This window comes from Oncorhynchus kisutch, unplaced genomic scaffold (genome assembly GCF_002021735.2).
Source record: "Oncorhynchus kisutch isolate 150728-3 unplaced genomic scaffold, Okis_V2 scaffold886, whole genome shotgun sequence".
NCBI classification, from domain to species: domain Eukaryota; kingdom Metazoa; phylum Chordata; class Actinopteri; order Salmoniformes; family Salmonidae; genus Oncorhynchus; species Oncorhynchus kisutch.
Window position 1 is genome coordinate 1 of NW_022262831.1, and position 21,480 is coordinate 21,480.

Consider the following 21,480-nt stretch of genomic DNA (forward strand, 5'->3'; position numbering starts at 1 on the left):
GTTCTACTCAGACCATTTCAGAACTATAATGATCCACTGGTACAAACATCAGTTGTGTATCTTATGAGGCCCAGCTGAGTGACATTAAACTGACATGATGTGTTCTTTATCTACTGGACTGACTGGCCTGCATCTTGGTCACTGACCGTCCTCAGCCTGACTGCCCCTCAGCCTGCCCCCTCCACTAAGACTGACCGTCCCTCAGCCTGCCCCCTCCACTAAGACTGGCGTCCCTCAGCCTGCCCCCTCCACTAAGACTGACCGTCCTCAGCCTGCCCCCTCCACTAAGACTGACCGTCCCTCAGCCTGCCCCCTCCACTAAGACTGACCGTCCCTCAGCCTGCCCCCGCCACTAAGACTGACCGTCCCTCAGCCTGCCCCCTCCACTAAGACTGACCGTCCGTCAGCCTGCCCCCTCCCCTCAGCCTGCCCCCTCCACTAAGACTGTCCGTCCCTCAGCCTGCCCCCCTACCTCAGCCTGCCCCCTCCACTAAGACTGACCGTCCCTCAGCATGCCCCCTCCCTCAGCCTACCCCCTCCACTAAGACTGACAAAAAAGGGACACCGTCTTCCAGCTGATGGAGAAACTCGAGTCACATTGCATTATTACATTGCATTATTACATTGCATTATTACATTGCATTATTTCTGACACGCGCACAAATTCATGTTACTATGAGACATGGTGTTCTGATCAATCCGGTTGGCCGACGGTAAGCTATAGGGGCACTTGATTTGCTCTTCGGGCACGCTGAGAAGGCAGAGTTTGTGCCTTCAGACACATGAAATGGTTCAAAATGGGAACCCTTGGCCTCCCCGGTGCGCAGGGCAGCTGAAACAAGTGCACCTCCTGTCAACAGCGTGAGACAGAATAAAAGTAGGAATACAAGGTTTTTATAGAAATGTTTAGAGATGGACTAGGAATGCCTTGGAGATTGTCTCGGTCAGTGGTCACCAAACGGTCATTCACACATATGTAGAGTTAACACTGAACCCCCCCCTCCTCCCCCCACACACACACACTCCGTACCTGCATGCACTGAAACAGTAGTGTCATGATGTTGCTCCGGGACACTAGCTGATCAACGTGGCCCCCCAGGCCCTCAGCCAGACCACTGAGGAGGTCCAGGGCCACGATCATAAAGTCCTTATCAGGAGCTTCGTACTGGTCCGGCTGCTGGCTGTACATCTGGGGGGAGGTGAGGGAGAGAGAGTTAAGATCAAAAACCACTGAATCTTTAAAATCACTGATAACTGTGTGTCTTAGACATTATATATACAAAAGGTATGAGTGGATCTGGACATTTCAGCCCGTTGCTGACAGGTGCAGGCCTTACTGAAGAGCTCAGAGACTTTCAAAAATGGCGCCATCATAGGATGCATAGTGATAACTGTAAAGTTTGGTGGATGAAGAATAACGGTTTGGGGCGTGTTTTGTGTGCGTGCGTGCATCTCACCATAGCCTGAGCCAGTGTTTTCTGCACCAGTGTAACACAGCGCTGGTAGACTGGTTCACAGTAGGGCAGGAAGCCACTCTGGAGGGCTGTAGCTACAGAGGACAGACACTCTAACAGAGGAAACAGGTCCTTGTCTTCATCCTTCAACTCATTCCACTTGGCGATGAGAGGAGGCATCAGCTTCTCTATGTACTCCTAGAGGAGAGAGAGACGAGGGTGGGGGGGAGGAGAGAGACGGGGAGGAGAGAGAGGGGAGGGGTGGGGAGGAGAGAGACGGGGAGGAGAGAGAGGGAGGGGTGGGGGGGAGGAGAGAGACGGGGGGAGAGAGACAGGTGGGGGGGGGGGGGGGGGGGGGAGATATGGTTAAAACTTGTAAAACAACAGAGCCGAAAACCAACCGCCGCCCTCCCGAAAACCAACCGCCGCCCTCCCGAAAACCAACCGCCGCCCTCCCGAAAACCAACCGCCGCCCTCCCGAAAACCAACCGCCGCCCTCCCGAAAACCAACCGCCGCCCTCCGAATGGGAAACTGAGGGCAACTAGAAGGGGTGTTTAACTAGCCTAACTACCTACTAACCGGTTGGTTGAGGTGGTGTCCTACGGAGTCCGCCAGTGTTCCTATGGCGTCGTACAGTATGAGCAGGTTCTTGTGTTGGTATTTTCCAAAGGCGAAGACCAGAGTATCCAGAATGAAGCTCAGATAGGGAACCAGCTCTGTACAGGCCTCCTCCTCTAGGGTGGCAAACGCACTGAGAGGGGGAGAGAGGGAGGAGGAGAGAGGAAGGAGGAGAGAAAGGGGAGGGGGCAGAGGGCGAGGAGCAGGAAACATTAATTCATTGCCGTATCTCATCAAGACCTTGAATTCCAGTTCAACATCTTTATTCTCTCCCAAAAAAAACTCCCCCCCCCCCACACACACACCCACCACTCTCCCCCCACACACACACCCCCACCTCACACACCCTCCCCACCAGCCGCTCCCGCCCCACACCTGCAGGCGGCCTCCTGAACCCTCTTGTTCCCGTCCAGGATCCTCTTGAGGAGTTCAGTCATGAGGGGTTTGAGGTGGGAGTCGGGGGGCTGGCTGACCACCCAGTGGGCGTAGCGGGACAGGGTCCAGCAGGCGATGGAGCGCACCAGGGCCTTCTTATCACAGAGACACTGGATGAGGTGAGGCATCAACTCTGGTAGGTAGGGAACCATGCCCTGCATACAACCTGAGGAGAGAGGAGGGGGGTGTGACTCACATGCTTTCAGTTCCATTTAGAAAATAAGAAAGGATAGAGGTCAGGGGATAGAGGAGGTCAGGGGATAGAGGAGGTCGGGGGATAGAGGAGGTCGGGGGATAGAGGAGGTCGGGGGATAGAGGAGGTCGGGGGTTACCCTCAGCGATAGCCCCCAGCACCAGTATTCCAGACTCCTTGACGACCAGTCTGGGTGGAACAACAGGCCCTTCAGCAGGGGCAGCAGGTGGGGGAGGAGCTCATCACGAAACACGTTAGCCAACACGTCTAACGCTGGCCGCTGAACACTTCCCTGTTAGAGAGACAGAGGTTACAACACTTCCCTGTTAGAGAGAGAGACAGAGGTTACAACACTTCCCTGTTAGAGAGAGAAACAGAGGTTCCAACACTTCCCTGTTAGAGAGACAGAGGTTCCAACACTTCCCTGTTAGAGAGACAGAGGTTCCAACACTTCCTTGTGAGAGAAACAGAGGTTCCAACACTTCCCTGTTAGAGAGAGAGAGACAGAGGTTCCAACACTTCCCTGTTAGAGAGAGAGAGACAGAGGTTCCAACACTTCCCTGTTAGAGAGAGAGAGACAGAGGTTCCAACACTTCCCTGTTAGAGAGAGAGAGACAGAGGTTCCAACACTTCCCTGTTAGAGAGAGACAGAGGTTCCAACACTTCCCTGTTAGAGAGAGACAGAGGTTCCAACACTTCCCTGTTAGAGAGAGACAGAGGTTACAACACTTCCCTGTTAGAGAGAGACAGAGGTTACAACACTTCCCTGTTAGAGAGAGACAGAGGTTACAACACTTCCCTGTTAGAGAGAGACAGAGGTTACAACACTTCCCTGTTAGAGAAACAGAGGTTACAACACTTCCCTGTTAGGAGACAGAGGTTACAACACTTCCCTGTTAGAGAGAGAAGCAGAGAAACAGAGGTTACAAACACTTCCCTGTTAGAGAAACAGAGGTTACAACACTTCCCTGTTAGAGAGAGAGGCAGAGAGACAGAGAGAGAAACAGAGAGACAGAGAGAGAAATAGAGAGACAGAGAGAGAAATAGAGAGACAGAGAGAGAGACAGAGAGAGAGAGAGAGAGAGAGAGAGAGAGAGAGAAACAGAGAGAGAGAGAAAAAGAGAGAGAGAGAAACGAGAGAGAGAGAGAGAGAAACAGAGAGAGAGAGAGAGAGAGAAACAGAGACAGAGAGAGAAACAGAGAGAGAGAGAGAGAGAACAGAGACAGAGAGAGAAACAGAGAGAGAGAGAGAGAGAGAGAGAGAGAGAGAGAGAGAGAGAGAGAGAGAGAGAGACAGAGAGAGAAACAGAGAGAGAGAGAGAAACAGAGAGAGAGAGAGAGAGAGAGAGAGAGAGAGAGAAATAGAGACAGAGAGAGAAAGAGGTTACAACACTTCCTACACCACTAATTAAACAGTGACTGATTTAGACCAGGTGTGTGTGTGTGTATCTTCATGGGTAATCAGTAACATCAACTGAGAACTGGAAAAACTGGCCCTAAATCTTCTCTCTTGGCGGGACAAACACTAAAGACTGGCTGCCAATCCCATTTCCCCGGCTCTGATTGGTCAGCTGAGCTGTCACGCAAACCCTCAACCACTCACGCAGGTTCCAGTCGGAGAGCGTGTCATCGTCGTCATCGTCATCGTCGTGGTCCTCCCCCTCCTCCCCCTCTCCTCCCTCGTGTTGCAGGGTGACAGTGCGTGACTTGTGGAAGCGAGGCTTGATGTCCTGCTCACTGTCTGGTACGGTGTCGTCCTCCTCCTCTACATCTCCCTGGGGGGGGGACGTTAAGTCATTAGTCTCTCTAGTTGACTCACACAATCACTCACACTGACTCACACTGACTCACCTTTAGGAGGATGATGTCTATCTCAGAGTACTTCATCCCATTCACCAGGATAGGGATGAGTCTGGAGAGAGACAGGAGAGATGGTGATAACCACACTAGTCCTCTTTATCCAGCTACACCCCTACTAAAAACTCACACAGCCATCACTTCGTCTGTGTGTCTGATGTGTGTCCGTCCATGAGTGTGTGTATTTGAGTGTGTGTATTTGAGTGTGTGTATTTGAGTGTGTGTGTTTGAATGTGTGTGTCTGAGTGTGTGTGTCTGAGTGTGTGTGTCTGAGTGTGTGTGTCTGAGTGTGTGTGTGATGTGTGTCCGTCCATGAGTGTGTGTATTTGAGTGTGGGCGTGTCACTGCCCCCGTGGGCGGGCGGGTGTGTACTTACTGGACCAGGTGCCCAGACAGGGCCTCCTTGCAGACGGGCTGCTCAGCCAGGGTGAGCCAGAACTCACAGGCCTCCAGACTGACATTCTCATCTGGGTCCTGGGTACGCTGGAGCATGTACTGGGGAGGAGAGAGAGATCTCTTATAGAAACAGAAGGCAATATGGAAAAGAGGTATGGGGCCATAAGAATAGAGAGAGAGAAATAGCAGAACAGATTGAGTGTAGAAGGTTTACAAAAACACATGGAACATGAGTGATGAATGAGTGTCTGAGGAAGGTCAAAAGTGCACAGGGTCATGGGGTCAGGGGTTGTAGGTGGTACCTGTATGATGCTGTGCATGTGGTATGAGGTCATAGGGTTAGAGGTCAGAGTTCGTCGGTGGTACCTGTACAATGCTGTGCATGTGTGGTATGAGGTCATAGGGTTAGAGGTCAGAGTTCGTAGGTGGTACCTGTACGATGCTGTGCATGTGTGGTATGAGGTCATAGGTCAGAGTTCGTCGGTGGTACCTGTACGATGCTGTGCATGTGTGGTATGAGGTCATAGGGTTAGAGGTCAGAGTTCGTAGGTGGTACCTGTATGATGCTGTGCATGTGTGGTATGAGTCGGTCTATCCGGACCTCCAGCAGCATGACCAGAGCTCTACACACGTTCTTCCTCACCTCACAGTCCTCATCCCCCGCTAGAGCAAACAGACTCTGGAGAGAGGGGGGGGGGGGCGTTATAATAAACATTTAGACTCTGGAGAGAGGGGGGGGGGGCGTTATAATAAACATTTAGACTCTGGAGAGAGGGGGGGGGGGCGTTATAATAAACATTTAGACTCTGGAGAGAGGGGGGGGGGCGTTATAATAAACATTTAGACTCTGGAGAGAGGGGGGGGGGGCGTTATAATAAACATTTAGACTCTGGAGAGAGGGGGGGGGCGTTATAATAAACATTTAGACTCTGGAGAGAGGGGGGGGGCGTTATAATAAACATTTAGACTCTGGAGAGAGAGAGGGGGGGGTCGTTATAATAAACATTTAGACTCTGGAGAGAGGGGGGGGGGGTCGTTATAAAAACATTTAGACTCTGGAGAGAGGGGGGGGGGTCGTTATAATAAACATTTAGACTCTGGAGAGAGAGAAGGGGGGTGGGGTTCTTTATAATAAACATTTTCAACAGTGACAGTACATCACGTCTGTACGATGGATTCAACCCAGACAGACCACGGTCAAAAGTAGTGTACTATATAGGGACTAGGGCTCTGGTCAAAAGTAGTGTCCTATATAGGGACTAGGGCTCTGGTCAAAAGTAGTGCCCTATATAGGGACTAGGCCTCTGGTCAAAAGTAGTACACTATATAGGGACTAGGGCTCTGGTCTAATGTAGTGCACTATATAGGGACTAGGGCTCTGGTCTAATGTAGTGCACTATATAGGGACTAGGGCTCTGGTCTAATGTAGTGCACTATATAGGGACTAGGGCTCTGGTCTAATGTAGTGCACTATATAGGGACTAGGGCTCTGGTCTAATGTAGTGCACTATATAGGGACTAGGGCTCTGGTCTAATGTAGTGCACTATATAGAGTATAGGGCTCTGGTCTAATGTAGGGCACTATATAGGGACTAGGGCTCTGGTCTAATGTAGTGCACTATATAGGGACTAGGGCTCTGGTCTAATGTAGTGCACTATATAGGGAATAGGGCTCTGGTCTAATGTAGTGCACTATATAGGGAATAGGGCTCTGGTCTAATGTAGTGCACTATATAGGGAATAGGGCTCTGGTCTAATGTAGTGCACTATATAGGGACTAGGGCTCTGGTCTAATGTAGTGCACTATATAGGGAATAGGGCTCTGGTCTAATATAGTGCACTATATAGGGACTGGGGCTCTGGTCTAAAGTAGTGCACTATATAGGGAATAGGGCTCTGGACTTCCGGCGCCGACAGAGATGGCCGCCTCGCTTCACGTTCCTAGGAAACTATGCAGTTTTTTTGTTTTTTTACGTGTTATTTCTTACACTAGTACCCCAGGTCATCTTAGGTTTCATCACATACAGCCGAGAAGAACTACTGAATATAAGATCAGCGTCAACTCACCACCAGTACGACCAAGAATATGTTTTTCGCGATGCGGATCCTGTGTTCTGCCTTACAACCAGTGCCACGGGATGGTTCCCATGCAGCGACCCAAAAAAACGACTCAGAAAAAGAGGGAAACGAAGCGGTCTTCTGGTCAGACTCCGGAGACGGGCACATCGTGCACCACTCCCTAGCATTCTTCTTGCCAATGTCCAGTCTCTTGACAACAAGGTTGATGAAATCCGAGCAAGGGTAGCATTCCAGAGGGACATCAGAGACTGTAACGTTCTCTGCTTCACGGAAACGTGGCTCACTGGAGAGACGCAATCCGAAGCGGTGCAGCCAGCGGGTTTCTCCACGCATCGCGCGGACAGAAACGAACATCTTTCTGGTAAGAAGAGGGGCGGGGGCGTATGCCTTATGGCCAACGTGACATGGTGTGATGAAAGAAACATACAGGAACTCAAATCCTTCTGTTCACCTGATTTAGAATTCCTCACAATCAAATGTAGACCGCATTATCTACCAAGAGAATTCTCTTCGATTATAATCACAGCCGTATATATCCCCCCCCAAGCAGACACATCGATGGCTCTGAACGAACTTTATTTAACTCTCTGCAAACTGGAAACGATTTATCCGGAGGCTGCATTCATTGTAGCTGGGGATTTTAACAAGGCTAATCTGAAAACAAGACTCCCTAAATTTTATCAGCATATCGATTGCGCAACCAGGGGTGGAAAGACCCTGGATCATTGTTACTCTAACTTCCGCGACGCATATAAGGCCCTGCCCCGCCCCCCTTTCGGAAAAGCTGACCACGACTCCATTTTGTTGATCCCTGCCTACAGACAGAAACTAAAACAAGAAGCTCCCACGCTGAGGTCTGTCCAACGCTGGTCCGACCAAGCTGACTCCACACTCCAAGACTGCTTCCATCACGTGGACTGGGAGATGTTTCGTATTGCGTCAGCCAACAACATTGACGAATACGCTGATTCGGTGTGCGAGTTCATTAGAACGTGCGTTGAAGATGTCGTTCCCATAGCAACGATTAAAACATTCCCCAACCAGAAACCGTGGATTGATGGCAGCATTCGTGTGGAACTGAAGGCGCGAACCACTGCTTTTAATCAGGGCAATGTGTCTGGTAACATGACTGAATACAAACAGTGCAGCTATTCCCTCCGCAAGGCTATCAAACAAGCTAAGCGCCAGTACAGAGACAAAGTAGAATCTCAATTCAACGGCTCAGACACAAGAGGCATGTGGCAGGGTCTACAGTCAATCACGGACTACAGGAAGAAACCCAGCCCAGTCACGGACCAGGATGTCTTGCTCCCAGGCAGACTAAACAACTTTTTTGCCCGCTTTGAGGACAATACAGTGCCACTGACACGGCCTGCAACGAAAACATGCGGTCTCTCCTTCACTGCAGCTGAAGTGAGTAAGACATTTAAACGTGTTAACCCTCGCAAGGCTGCAGGCCCAGACGGCATCCCCAGCCGCGCCCTCAGAGCATGCGCAGACCAGCTGGCCGGTGTGTTTACGGACATATTCAACCAATCCCTATACCAGTCTGCTGTTCCCACATGCTTCAAGAGGGCCACCATTGTTCCTGTTCCCAAGAAAGCTAAGGTAACTGAGCTAAACGACTACCGTCCCGTAGCACTCACATCCGTCATCATGAAGTGCTTTGAGAGACTAGTCAAGGACCATATCACCTCCACCCTACCTGACACCCTTGACCCACTCCAATTTGCTTACCGCCCAAATAGGTCCACAGACGATGCAATCTCAACCACACTGCACACTGCCCTAACCCATCTGGACAAGAGGAATACCTATGTGAGAATGCTGTTCATCGACTACAGCTCGGCATTCAACACCATAGTACCCTCCAAGCTCGTCATCAAGCTCGAGACCCTGGGTCTCGACACCGCCCTGTGCAACTGGGTACTGGACTTCCTGACGGGCCGCCCCCAGGTGGTGAGGGTAGGCAACAACATCTCATCCCCGCTGATCCTCAACACTGGGGCCCCACAAGGGTGCGTTCTGAGCCCTCTCCTGTACTCCCTGTTCACCCACGACTGCGTGGCCACGCACGCCTCCAACTCAATCATCAAGTTTGCGGACGACACAACAGTGGTAGGCTTGATTACCAACAACGACGAGACGGCCTACAGGGAGGAGATGAGGGCCCTCGGAGTGTGGTGTCAGGAAAATAACCTCACACTCAACGTCAACAAAACTAAGGAGATGATTGTGGACTTCAGGAAACAGCAGAGGGAACACCCCCCCCCATCCACATCGATGGAACAGTAGTGGAGAGGGTAGCAAGTTTTAAGTTCCTCGGCATACACATCACAGACAAACTGAATTGGTCCACTCACACAGACAGCATCGTGAGGAAGGCGCAGCAGCGCCTCTTCAACCTCAGGAGGCTGAAGAAATTCGGCTTGTCACCAAAAGCACTCACAAACTTCTACAGATGCACAATCGAGAGCATCCTGGGGGGCTGTATCACCGCCTGGTATGGCAACTGCACCGCCCTCAACCGTAAGGCTCTCCAGAGGGTAGTGAGGTCTGCACAACGCATCACCGGGGGCAAACTACCTGCCCTCCAGGACACCTACACCACCCGATGCTACAGGAAGGCCATAAAGATCATCAAGGACAACAACCACCCGAGCCACTGCCTGTTCACCCCGCTGTCATCCAGAAGGCGAGGTCAGTACAGGTGCATCAAAGCTGGGACCGAGAGACTGAAAAACAGCTTCTATCTCAAGGCCATCAGACTGTTAAACAGCCACCACTAACATTGAGTGGCTACTGCCAACACACTGTCAATGCCACTGACTCTACTCCAGCCACTTTAATCATGGGAATTGATGGGAAATGATGTAAATATATCACTAGCCACTTTAAACAATGCTACCTTATATAATGTTACTTACCCTACATTATTCATCTCATATGCATACGTAGATACTGTACTCTATATCATCGACTGCATCCTTATGTAATACATGTATCACTAGCCACTTTAACTATGCCACTTGGTTTACATACTCATCTCATTTGTATATACTGTACTCGATATCATCTACTGTATCTTGCCTATGCTGCTCTGTACCATCACTCATTCATATATCTTTATGTACATATTCTTTATCCCCTTACACTTGTGTGTATAAGACAGTAGTTTTGGAATTGTTAGTTAGATTACTTGTTGGATTATTACTGCACTGTCGGAACTAGAAGCACAAGCATTTCGCTACACTCGCATTAACATCTGCTAACCATGTGTATGTGACAAATAACATTTGATTTGATTTGATTTGATATAGGCACTAGGGCTCTGGTCTAAAGTAGTGCACTATATAGGCACTAGGGCTCTGGTCTAAAGTAGTGCACTATATAGGGACTAGGGCTCTGGTCTAAAGTAGTGCACTATATAGGGAATAGGACTCTGGTCTAATGTAGTGCACTATATAGGGACTAGGGCTCTGGTCTAATGTAGTGCACTATATAGGGAATAGGGCTCTGGTCTAATGTAGTGCACTATATAGGGAATAGGGCTCTGGTCTAATGTAGTGCACTATATAGGGACTAGGGCTCTGGTCTAATGTAGTGCACTATATAGGGAATAGGGCTCTGGTCTAATATAGTGCACTATATAGGGACTAGGGCTCTGGTCTAAAGTAGTGCACTATATAGGGAATAGGGCTCTGGTCTAAAGTAGTGCACTATATAGGGACTAGGGCTCTGGTCTAATGTAGTGCACTATATAGGGAATAGGGCTCTGGTCTAATGTAGTGCACTATATAGGGACTAGGGCTCTGGTCTAATGTAGTGCACTATATAGGGACTAGGGCTCTGGTCTAAAGTAGTGCACTATATAGGCACTAGGGCTCTGGTCTAAAGTAGTGCACTATATAGGGAATAGGGCTCTGGTCTAAAGTAGTGCACTATATAGGGACTAGGGCTCTGGTCTAAAGTAGTGCACTATATAGGGACTAGGGCTCTGGTCTAAAGTAGTGCACTATATAGGGACTAGGGCTCTGGTCTAAAGTAGTGCACTATATAGGGACTAGATTTCAAGTTTTCATAACAATCAGTAATCAGTATTTTTGGACACCGATTGTGGCCAATTTTTAAAATATATATATATTTTATTTGTAAAATAATTTGGTCTAAAGTAGTGCACTATATAGGAACTAGGGCTCTGGTCTAATGTAGTGCACTATATAGGAACTAGGGCTCTGGTCTAAAGTAGTGCACTATATAGGAACTAGGGTGCCATTTTAGTCACAACCCCTGTCTCACCTCGATGAAGGTGTCGATGTGATCCATCAGAGCCTGGGCTCTACTGCTGATGAACTGATTCACACACGCTATGGCATGAGACCTGGAGGAGGGAGGGGGAGAGAGAGCAGAAAGTTGGTTGCATTCAATAGCTGCCTTAAGATCAACTACTTGTCAGGGAGGGAGCATGGAGCGAGAGACAGGCAGACAGCGAGAGACATTGACAGACAGACAGGCAGACAGAAGGAAAGAATGAGCACAGACCTGATCTGGGTGACAGAGACAGAGCGACAGAGAGACAGACAGAGAGACAGACAGAGAGACAGACAGAGAGACAGACAGAGAGACAGACAGAGAGACAGACAGAGAGACAGACAGAGAGACAGACAGAGAGACAGACCTGATCTTTGGGCTGCAGTGTTTAAAGAACTGTAGGAACTTAGGGATCATGATGTTCAGGGGTCTGTTGAGAGCATCGCTGTCCAACAGCTCTGAAGAATCCTCACAGATCTTCTGCAGTGCTCCGAAAGAACCCTGCACGCAAACGCACAGAGAAAGTTAAACATAAGCCCTTTGTGAACAATCAAAAGATTAGATGGGAGCGTGTGTGTGTGTGACCTCGCAGGTATTGTAGTCTTCAGAGTTGAGCAGGTTACAGAGTTGAGGGAGGAGTTCAGGCCATGTCTGCAGCTCTCCTTTAGATGCTATGGTTGTTATCAAGATGCCTGAGAGACAGGAGGCAGAGGGTTACACACACTAACTAATAGGCACACACACACACACACACACTAACTAATAGGCACACACACACACACACACACTAACTAATAGGCACACACACACACTAACTAATAGGCACACACACACACACACTAACTAATAGGCACACACACACACACACTAACTAATAGGCACACACACACACACTAACTAATAGGCACACACACACACACTAACTAATAGGCACACACACACACACTAACTAATAGGCACACACACACACACAAACTAATAGGCACACACACACACACTAACTAATAGGCACACACACACACACTAACTAATAGGCACACACACACACACTAACTAATAGGCACACACACACACACTAACTAATAGGCACACACACACACACTAACTAATAGGCACACACACACAAACTAATAGGCACACACACACACAAACTAATAGGCACACACACTAACTAATAGGCACACACACACACTAACTAATAGGCACACACACACACTAACTAATAGGCACACACACACACTAACTAATAGGCACACACACACACTAACTAATAGGCACACACACACACTAACTAATAGGCACACACACACACTAACTAATAGGCACACACACACACACACACACTAACTAACTAATAGGCACACACACACACTAACTAATAGGCACACACACACACTAACTAATAGGCACACACACACACTAACTAATAGGCACACACACTAACTAATAGGCACACACACTAACTAATAGGCACATACACTAACTAATAGGCACATACACACACTAACTAATAGGCACATACACACACTAACTAATAGGCACATACACACACTAACTAATAGGCACATACACACACTAACTAATAGGCACATACACACACTAACTAATAGGCACATACACACACTAACTAATAGGCACATACACACACTAACTAATAGGCACACACACACACTAACTAATAGGCACACACACACACACACACACACTAACTAACTAATAGGCACACACACACACTAACTAATAGGCACACACACACACTAACTAATAGGCACACACACTAACTAATAGGCACACACACACACTAACTAATAGGCACACACACACACTAACTAATAGGCACACACACACACACACACACACACTAACTAACTAATAGGCACACACACACACTAACTAATAGGCACACACACTAACTAATAGGCACACACACACACTAACTAATAGGCACACACACACACACACACACACTAACTAACTAATAGGCACACACACACACGAACTAATAGGCACACACACACACTAACTAATAGGCACACACACTAACTAATAGGCACACACACTAACTAATAGGCACACACACTAACTAATAGGCACATACACACACTAACTAATAGGCACATACACACACTAACTAATAGGCACATACACACACTAACTAATAGGCACACACACACACTAACTAATAGGCACACACACACACACTAACTAATAGGCACACACACACACACTAACTAATAGGCACACACACACACACTAACTAATAGGCACACACACACACACTAACTAATAGGCACACACACACTAACTAATAGGCACACACACACACACTAACTAATAGGCACACACACACTAACTAATAGGCACACACACACACACACTAACTAATAGGCACACACACACACACTAACTAATAGGCACACACACACACACTAACTAATAGGCACATACACACACTAACTAATAGGCACACACACACATACACACACTAACATTATTTATTGTGTATTTCTGTTCTTCCTTGTTATTCTTAGTACTACTATTGATTACTGCATTGATGGGTTTAGAGCTGCAGAAGGAATTTCACTGTATGTGACATTAAAACCTGAAACTGAAAGTTGAATACACACACACACTTCAGCTTGCTGATTAACGCATACTCCCCCACAGACTGACACCAGTACCTGCAAAGGCTCAACCACCCACACATCCTGACTCACTTTGCAGCACACACACACACACACACACACACACTCTCTCTCTCTCTTACCTATGGTTGCTCTGATGAGGGGCGAGGGATCTCCGATGTTGTTGAGACATTCCCTCTTGATGAAGTCAGCGACCAGAGGAGGAAAGTTCTGGTAATGGGCCTTCACATTGTTCTTCAATATGAGACCACTTAGAGAACGGGTCGGCTCATCTACAGAGAAGGGGGTGGTTTGAAAGGAAAGAGGGAACGATTAGTAACCACTGACTAATGCTAGCAACCATTTTATATAGATCTTACACACACACACTTACCTTCTGATTTGAGGCTTGTAAGGACGAAGATGAGATAGTTATTGAAGTCTGGGAACTGGTTGAGCTGTTCCAGTTTCTACACACTGTTAAGGAACACCCCTTCACTGACAAAACAATCAACATGACAAATCAACAACAATCCCGCACACATTCATGACGTATCTTTCACTCACACCCCGATGAGACACATTATGGAATATGGAAGACAATCACACAGCCTCTCTGCCTCGTACGCAGACACACTGCTGTGTGTTTGAGAGGATACTTCCTGCACAGCTCTCTGTGTGGCTGTGTCCGGAGACTGGGAGTCCTTCAGCAGCTGAAGCACCTGCTGCAAACCCTGTTCATCCGGCTGCCACTCCATCCTACACACACACACACAGAGAGAAAGAGTGACTTGAATGTTTCTCTACATTTTCCTTACAGCCTCCGCCGGCTACATAGTTCTGTTGCTACTAGTGTCGCTGTCACAAGCAGAGTTGTCTCTCTAGCCAAACATCACAAGCAGAGTTGTCTCTCTAGCCCAACATCACAAGCAGAGTTGTCTCTCTAGCCCAACATCACAAGTAGAGTTGTCTCTCTAGCCAAACATCACAAGCAGAGTTGTCTCTCTAGCCAAACATCACAAGCAGAGTTGTCTCTCTAGCCCAACATCACAAGCAGAGTTGTCGCTCTAGCCCAACATCACAAGCAAAGTTGTCGCTCTAGCCCAACATCACAAGCAGAGTTGTTGCTCTAGCCCTACATCACAAGCAGAGTTGTCTCTAGCCCAACATCACAAGCAGAGTTGTCTCTAGCCCAACATCACAAGCAGAGTTGTCTCTAGCCCAACATCACAAGCAGAGTTGTCTCTAGCCCAACATCACAAGCAGAGTTGTCTCTAGCCCAACATCACAAGCAGAGTTGTCTCTAGCCCAACATCACAAGCAGAGTTGTCTCTAGCCCAACATCACATCACAAGCAGAGTGGTCTCTAGCCCAACATCACAAGCAGAGTTGTCTCTAGCCCAACATCACATCACAAGCAGAGTTGTCTCTAGCCCAACATCACAAGCAGAGTTCTCTCTAGCCCAACATCACAAGCAGAGTTGTCTCTAGCCCAACATCACAAGCAGAGTTGTCTCTCTAGCCCAACATCACAAGCAGAGTTGTCTCTAGCCCAACATCACATCACAAGCAGAGTTGTCTCTCTAGCCCAACATCACATCACAAGCGGAGTTGTCTCTCTAGCCCAACATCACAAGCAGAGTTGTCTCTAGCCCAACATCACAAGCAGAGTTGTCTCTAGCCCAACATCACAAGCGGAGTTGTCTCTAGCCCAACATCACATCACAAGCAGAGTTGTCTCTCTAGCCCAACATCACAAGCAGAGTTGTCTCTAGCCCAACATCACATCACAAGCAGAGTTGTCTCTCTAGCCCAACATCACAAGCAGAGTTGTCTCTAGCCCAACATCACAAGCAGAGTTGTCTCTAGCCCAACATCACATCACAAGCAGAGTTGTCTCTAGCCCAACATCACATCACAAGCAGAGTTGTCTCTCTAGCCCAACATCACAAGCAGAGTTGTCTCTAGCCCAACATCACATCACAAGCAGAGTTGTCTCTAGCCCAACATCACATCACAAGCAGAGTTGTCTCTCTAGCCCAACATCACAAGCAGAGTTGTCTCTAGCCCAACATCACATCACAAGCAGAGTTGTCTCTAGCCCAACATCACATCACAAGCAGAGTTGTCTCTAGCCCAACATCACAAGCAGAGTTGTCTCTAGCCCAACATCACATCACAAGCAGAGTTGTCTCTAGCCCAACATCACAAGCAGAGTTGTCTCTCTAGCCCAACATCACAAGCAGAGTTGTCTCTAGCCCAACATCACATCACAAGCAGAGTTGTCTCTCTAGCCCAACATCACAAGCAGAGTTGTCTCTAGCCCAACATCACATCACAAGCAGAGTTGTCTCTCTAGCCCAACATCACAAACAGAGTTGTCTCTCTAGCCCAACATCACATCAGAACGCAGAGTAAAGAATAGAACGCGTCAGTCAAGGGTCAGAATGTAAAGAACGCATTCTAATCACCAGCATCAGGACTACCTTCCCAACCGACCTGGGACCAAAACAAATAGCACATCAACGGACGTTGACAAAGTAATTTAGATACCTAGCTAACGTTAACTAGTTTGTTAGTAGTAATCAATCCCCATTATAAACCCGATACGTAACTAGCCAACGTTACCTAATCTAGCTTTGCCTCCGCAAGCATTCCGCATTGCATGCTAGCTGCGCTAGTTAGCAATTTTGCTAGCTAATAAAGTAGGGAGACCCTGGCCGGCTTGGGCAAGTAGGCCGATACGGCCTCGTATTTCGCCGCAAGTGACATTAGCTCGTTAGCTAGCTAACTACATAAACATCTAACAAATGAACGAGTGTAGACATTGTTAGCTAGCCAAGTGCAAACGATAAAGACAACACAATGACATATTACATGGCTAACGTTGGTTAATTGGCTAGTTAGTTAGGCATCTAGCTAGCTAATAGCTTCATGTTGAAAGTGCCGCCAAAGAAAGCCTTTACCTGGTCGCACCGATTTGTCAGATCCGTAATTGCTTTGTTAGCAGTAGCTACCGGTACCGTGGCAATGAGCATTTACAGAATGGCAGATGCAATCCAGATGTATTTAGTAGCAAAGGGTTTGGATCTCTCACTTTGTTTTTATAGCAAAGAGATAATCCCGAACCCCCTTTCTGTTACGATAAGTAGCTCTGGCTCTGTGTGAGAAATAGCTGTCATGTCAGATTCAAAAATCCACCAGCAGGTCCTTGTTCGGCTTCCGTACATGGCTCAACGTTCCATACGCTTGATTAGTTTTGCCCAATCGCCGATCTGTTCACATCACACGTGATTACACTGCAAAATCAATTAGGTCAATATAATAGACAATCTTTCATCAAAGTCAAATTTCTATTTACATTTACCAGTGAGTGAATAGACAGTGTAAAAGACAATTTTATGGCATGGAATAAACGTCTACTTTTTAATGCCATGTGGGCCTAGCGGGATAGAATCGTCTGTTGGGGTCATCATATTTTAAACAGGTGTGCGTGACAGCCAGTCAAAGTCCACCACCAAAGACCGAGAGGAGGAAGTTACAACAGCAGGTGGATACAACAAAAACCGTCCTCTCGTCCAGGGTTCCCAACCTCGGTCCTGGGGCCCTTCCTGGGTACTCATTTATTTGTTTTAACCTAAGGACTACACAGCTGATTTAAATAACCAACTCATCATCAAGCTTTGGTTATTTGAATCGGCTGTGTACTGCTAGGGAAAAAAACTAAACTTGCACCCAGGGGGGGGCCAGGGCTGAGTTTGGGAAATCCTGATCTAGTCTAGTGTTGTTGAGAAATAAAGTATTTGTGGTCAAATATTTTCAGATACTGTAATACATCAAGTAAGAGTCATTCAGAAATGTCAGTGAAGAGTAACACATTACCACTTTCAAAACACAACTTTATTGGACTGTCATATCAGTAACTAAACACACAAAAACTGCTCATAATACTGACATAGGTTGGAGAATACATGCAGGGTCAAAGAATGTCTTTGCTCATGTTGCCTTGTAACCTTTTCTTTTTACACCCTCACAGTCAGGAGACCCTAAATGATCAACACAATGTTCCAGGAGAAGGAGAAGAAGCAGGAGGAATGGAAGGATGGAAAAGTGGAGGGAAGGACGGATGGAGGGCTAGAGGGAAGGAGGGATGGAGGGAAGGAGGGATGGAGGGCTAGAGGGAAGGAGGGATGGAGGGAAGGAGGGATGGAGGGCTAGAGGGATGGAGGGCTAGAGGGAAGGAGGGATGGAGGGCTAGAGGGAAGGAGGGAGGGATGCTCAACAGAGGGATGAAAAGGAGAGGTGTTGGTAGTGCTCAACAGAGGGATGAAAAGGAGAGGTGTTGGTAGTGCTCAACAGAGGGAGCTGATCTCGCTCTTGCTGCAGCCCCACTTGCAGCAGGCGTTGGAGAGGCCCACCACGACATCCCGCCCCTTCCTGTCCGCACTGCGCAGCGCCTCTAGCACTTCCTCTGAGATGGGCGAGCGGGCCAAACGACTGAACACAGCAGCGGCAGAGCCCCCCTCCCTGACCTCGCCTGCCCAGCCCTGAGCCTCCAATCCTGGACGCTGCTTGCTGGCGAGGCCGGGGATGGCGTTGGAGCTCCATGGGCTGTAGGCCTCAGTCTCCTCGTCAATGGAGATGTCACCTAGAAGGATGAGGAAAATAAAATGATTTGAATGCTTAATAGAAAAGAAATGGCTACAGGAACAACTGGTTCTCTTGCAAGGATTGATATTAGATATTAGTCTATGGTGCTGAACGAGAGAAAACATCTCAGTCTGGTTGATCCCACAGTAGCAGACAGATGAGTAGTCGGTCAGTCAAACAGACACGTAGGCAGACAGACATTTAGACATGCACAACAAGAGAGACTGACACACACACACACACACACAGGCACACAGGCACACATAGACAATCAATCCCACACATTCACAACCACAGCCACAGGTACACATACACATCGTCTCTCACAGACACACACCCATCTCACCGGCGTCGCCCACTCCTCTCCTCCAACGCGATCCTCCGCAGGTGAAGATGACGGCCCGTATAAACTCTCTCCCGCACAGCTTCACACCGTAGATAGAGTTAGCGTGGCCCTCTGCAGCCTGCACCATACCCACCAGCGCCACCAACAGGCCAAACGTCAACACCACAGCCTTCCACATGATCAGGAGCGACAGATGGGGAGAGAGAGGAAAGAGGAGTCCAAGAGAAAGAGCCTTGAAAGTGACAGCCCGGCTGCAGGTGTGGATCAGTGGTCTGGTGAAGGTTGGGTGAGTCTTGGTTTGGTGAGTCTCTGTGTGTCTCTGTCGGTGTCTCCTTCGCTCTCACCCGGTGGTTCTGTGTGTCTCTGTCGGTGTCTCCTTCGCTCTCACCCGGTGGTGCTGTGAGTCTCTGTCGGTGTCTCCTTCGCTCTCACCCGGTGGTGCTGTGTGTCTCTGTCGGTGTCTCCTTCGCTCTCACCCGGTGGTGCTGTGTGGTTCTCTTGGCGGACCCAGAACCCCTTATATAGCGAGCCCAGCCCAGCCCAGCACCGCTGATTGAAGCTTTACCCTCGTCTTCTTCGTAGTGTACAACTTCTGAACACAGCCAATTGGATTTCCTATGGGCTCTGGTCTAAAGTAGTGCACTATATAGGGAATAGGGTTCCACTTGGCGAGACCCATGACTATGACCAAGTCTCCCCCCTCTCTCTCTCATCCCCTTGGCCTCAGAGTACAGCCAGATAAGAAATGACTAAGACCTGAGACCTTTAGGAGAACAATGGTCCCAATGAAAGAGGTTGCGATTAAAATGGTGTCCCTGGTTAAAAGGTCATATCAGAGGTGTAGTCTTTTAATCTAATCGTCAGCGACCTTTCAGTGTTTCCTGGCTGCTTCCAGTGTCACAACTTCGGGAACCTGCTATCTATCATGTCTGGCTCGGGATAGGATCGCTATTGCTTCCGGTTTTAAATGAACAAGGAGTTAGACCTACACACACATGCACTAATACTGACACATAAACAGACACTCAGGAGCACAGGCTCAACTCAACTCCCCATGTCTATCCTGTGTAGAGTATTAGTTGTGAGTCCTGTAACATGGATGGATAAGGAGACAGTAGCTATGTTTCCATGAACTTTCCTGGTGAATTTTTGTCAACATTTTAAAGTTCGAATGTGGACAGGACAATTGCCTGCAAAAACCTATGTCGAATAAAAATGATGTGGTTTTAAATGTTTCCATAATCCTATTAGACAAACTGCGTGACAGCCTGTATACCCTGCCTATCTATATGTTATGTCTATTAGACAATCTGCGTGACAGCCTGTATAACCTGCCTATCTATATGTTATGTCTATTAGACAATCTGCGTGACCGCCTGTATAACCTGCCTATCTATATGTTATGTCTATTAGACAAACTGCGCGACAGCCTGTATAACCTGCCTATCTATATGGTATGTCTATTAGACAAACTGCGTGACAGCCTGTATAACCTGCCTATCTATATGTTATGTCTATTAGACAAACTGCGTGACAGCCTGTATAACCTGCCTATCTATATGTTATGTCTATTAGACAAACTGCGTGACAGCCTGTATAACCTGCCTATCTATATGTTATGTCTCAGGGAGCCCGCAAAAGCCAGCGGGGATAGAATGCAAGAATTTGCCATATTCTAATAATTCTCATGTGCCTACTTATCGCCTACTTATCACCTACATATCGCCTACTTATTGCCTACGTATCGCCTACGTATCGCCTACTTATCGCCTACTTATCGCCTACGTATCACCTACTTATCGCCTACTTATCGCCACCATGGTCCGTGGTGTAACTTGCACTCAAGCAGGCCTAGATGATCTGAAACTATTTAATGGTGACATTTATCATTGGAATGTTGAAGCAATCCAGGTATTCTTTAAAGGCAAGAAAATCCTTGTTCTGTAAAAAAAAAAAAACATTCTTATTGTTGAATAAATTAATTGTTCAAGCGGTAGGCCGAGGGCATTATAATGACATGTGGAGTAGAGCTTTATACTTAATAACATCACGTGCACCGCTTACCTTCCAAATGTATTCGGAAATCATCATTTATTCGAAAAACACTGTTTCTATCATCGTTTGTCACGATAAAAAAAAGTTTTAAATAAATAAAATACACCTCTGTGAAACGGATACAAGTGTGTTCGATCTTTAAAAAATGTCTCCTACAGTACATCTGCCATTTTCCATTACACACGTCACAACGTTTGCTCCTGTCTAGTAAACTTGGGTCAATACAAAACCTGACATTTGTCACAACAACATTTTCTTTGGCCATATATTCCACGTCACTCACTCAAGAAATGTGTTTGAGTGTGTGGGCTTGTAGGTCTGTTAGGGTTAGGGGTTAGGGTTTAGGGTTAAGGGTTAGGGTTAGGGGTTAGGGGTTAGGGTTATTGTTAGGGGTTAGGGTTAGGGGTTAGAGTTAGAGGTAAATAGATTGTGAATGGTAATCAATTTTAGGTCCCCACAGG

The 21,480-nt window shown here is 47.7% G+C and overlaps 1 protein-coding gene and 1 pseudogene across 2 annotated transcripts; both read right to left on the bottom strand.

Moving 5' to 3' along the window:
- Window positions 1-732: 732 nt before the first annotated feature.
- Window positions 733-17,324, bottom strand: LOC116353012 (transportin-2-like; annotated as a pseudogene).
- Window positions 17,325-17,850: 526 nt separating this feature from the next.
- Window positions 17,851-19,453, bottom strand: LOC109882929 (relaxin-3). 2 transcript variants are annotated; one of them, XM_020475012.2, is made up of 2 exons: window positions 18,965-19,453; window positions 17,851-18,616 (listed from the first exon to the last, which is right to left on the bottom strand). In XM_020475012.2, exons 1-2 carry the CDS (start codon window positions 19,140-19,142, stop codon window positions 18,321-18,323), a joined length of 474 nt encoding a protein of 157 aa, XP_020330601.2. In that variant the 5' UTR covers window positions 19,143-19,453; the 3' UTR covers window positions 17,851-18,320. The 2 variants fall into 2 exon arrangements, with proteins under 2 accessions (XP_020330601.2, XP_020330600.2); XM_020475011.2 differs by having other exon boundaries at window positions 18,171-18,616; window positions 18,956-19,440.
- Between the last annotated feature and the right edge of the window lie 2,027 nt (window positions 19,454-21,480).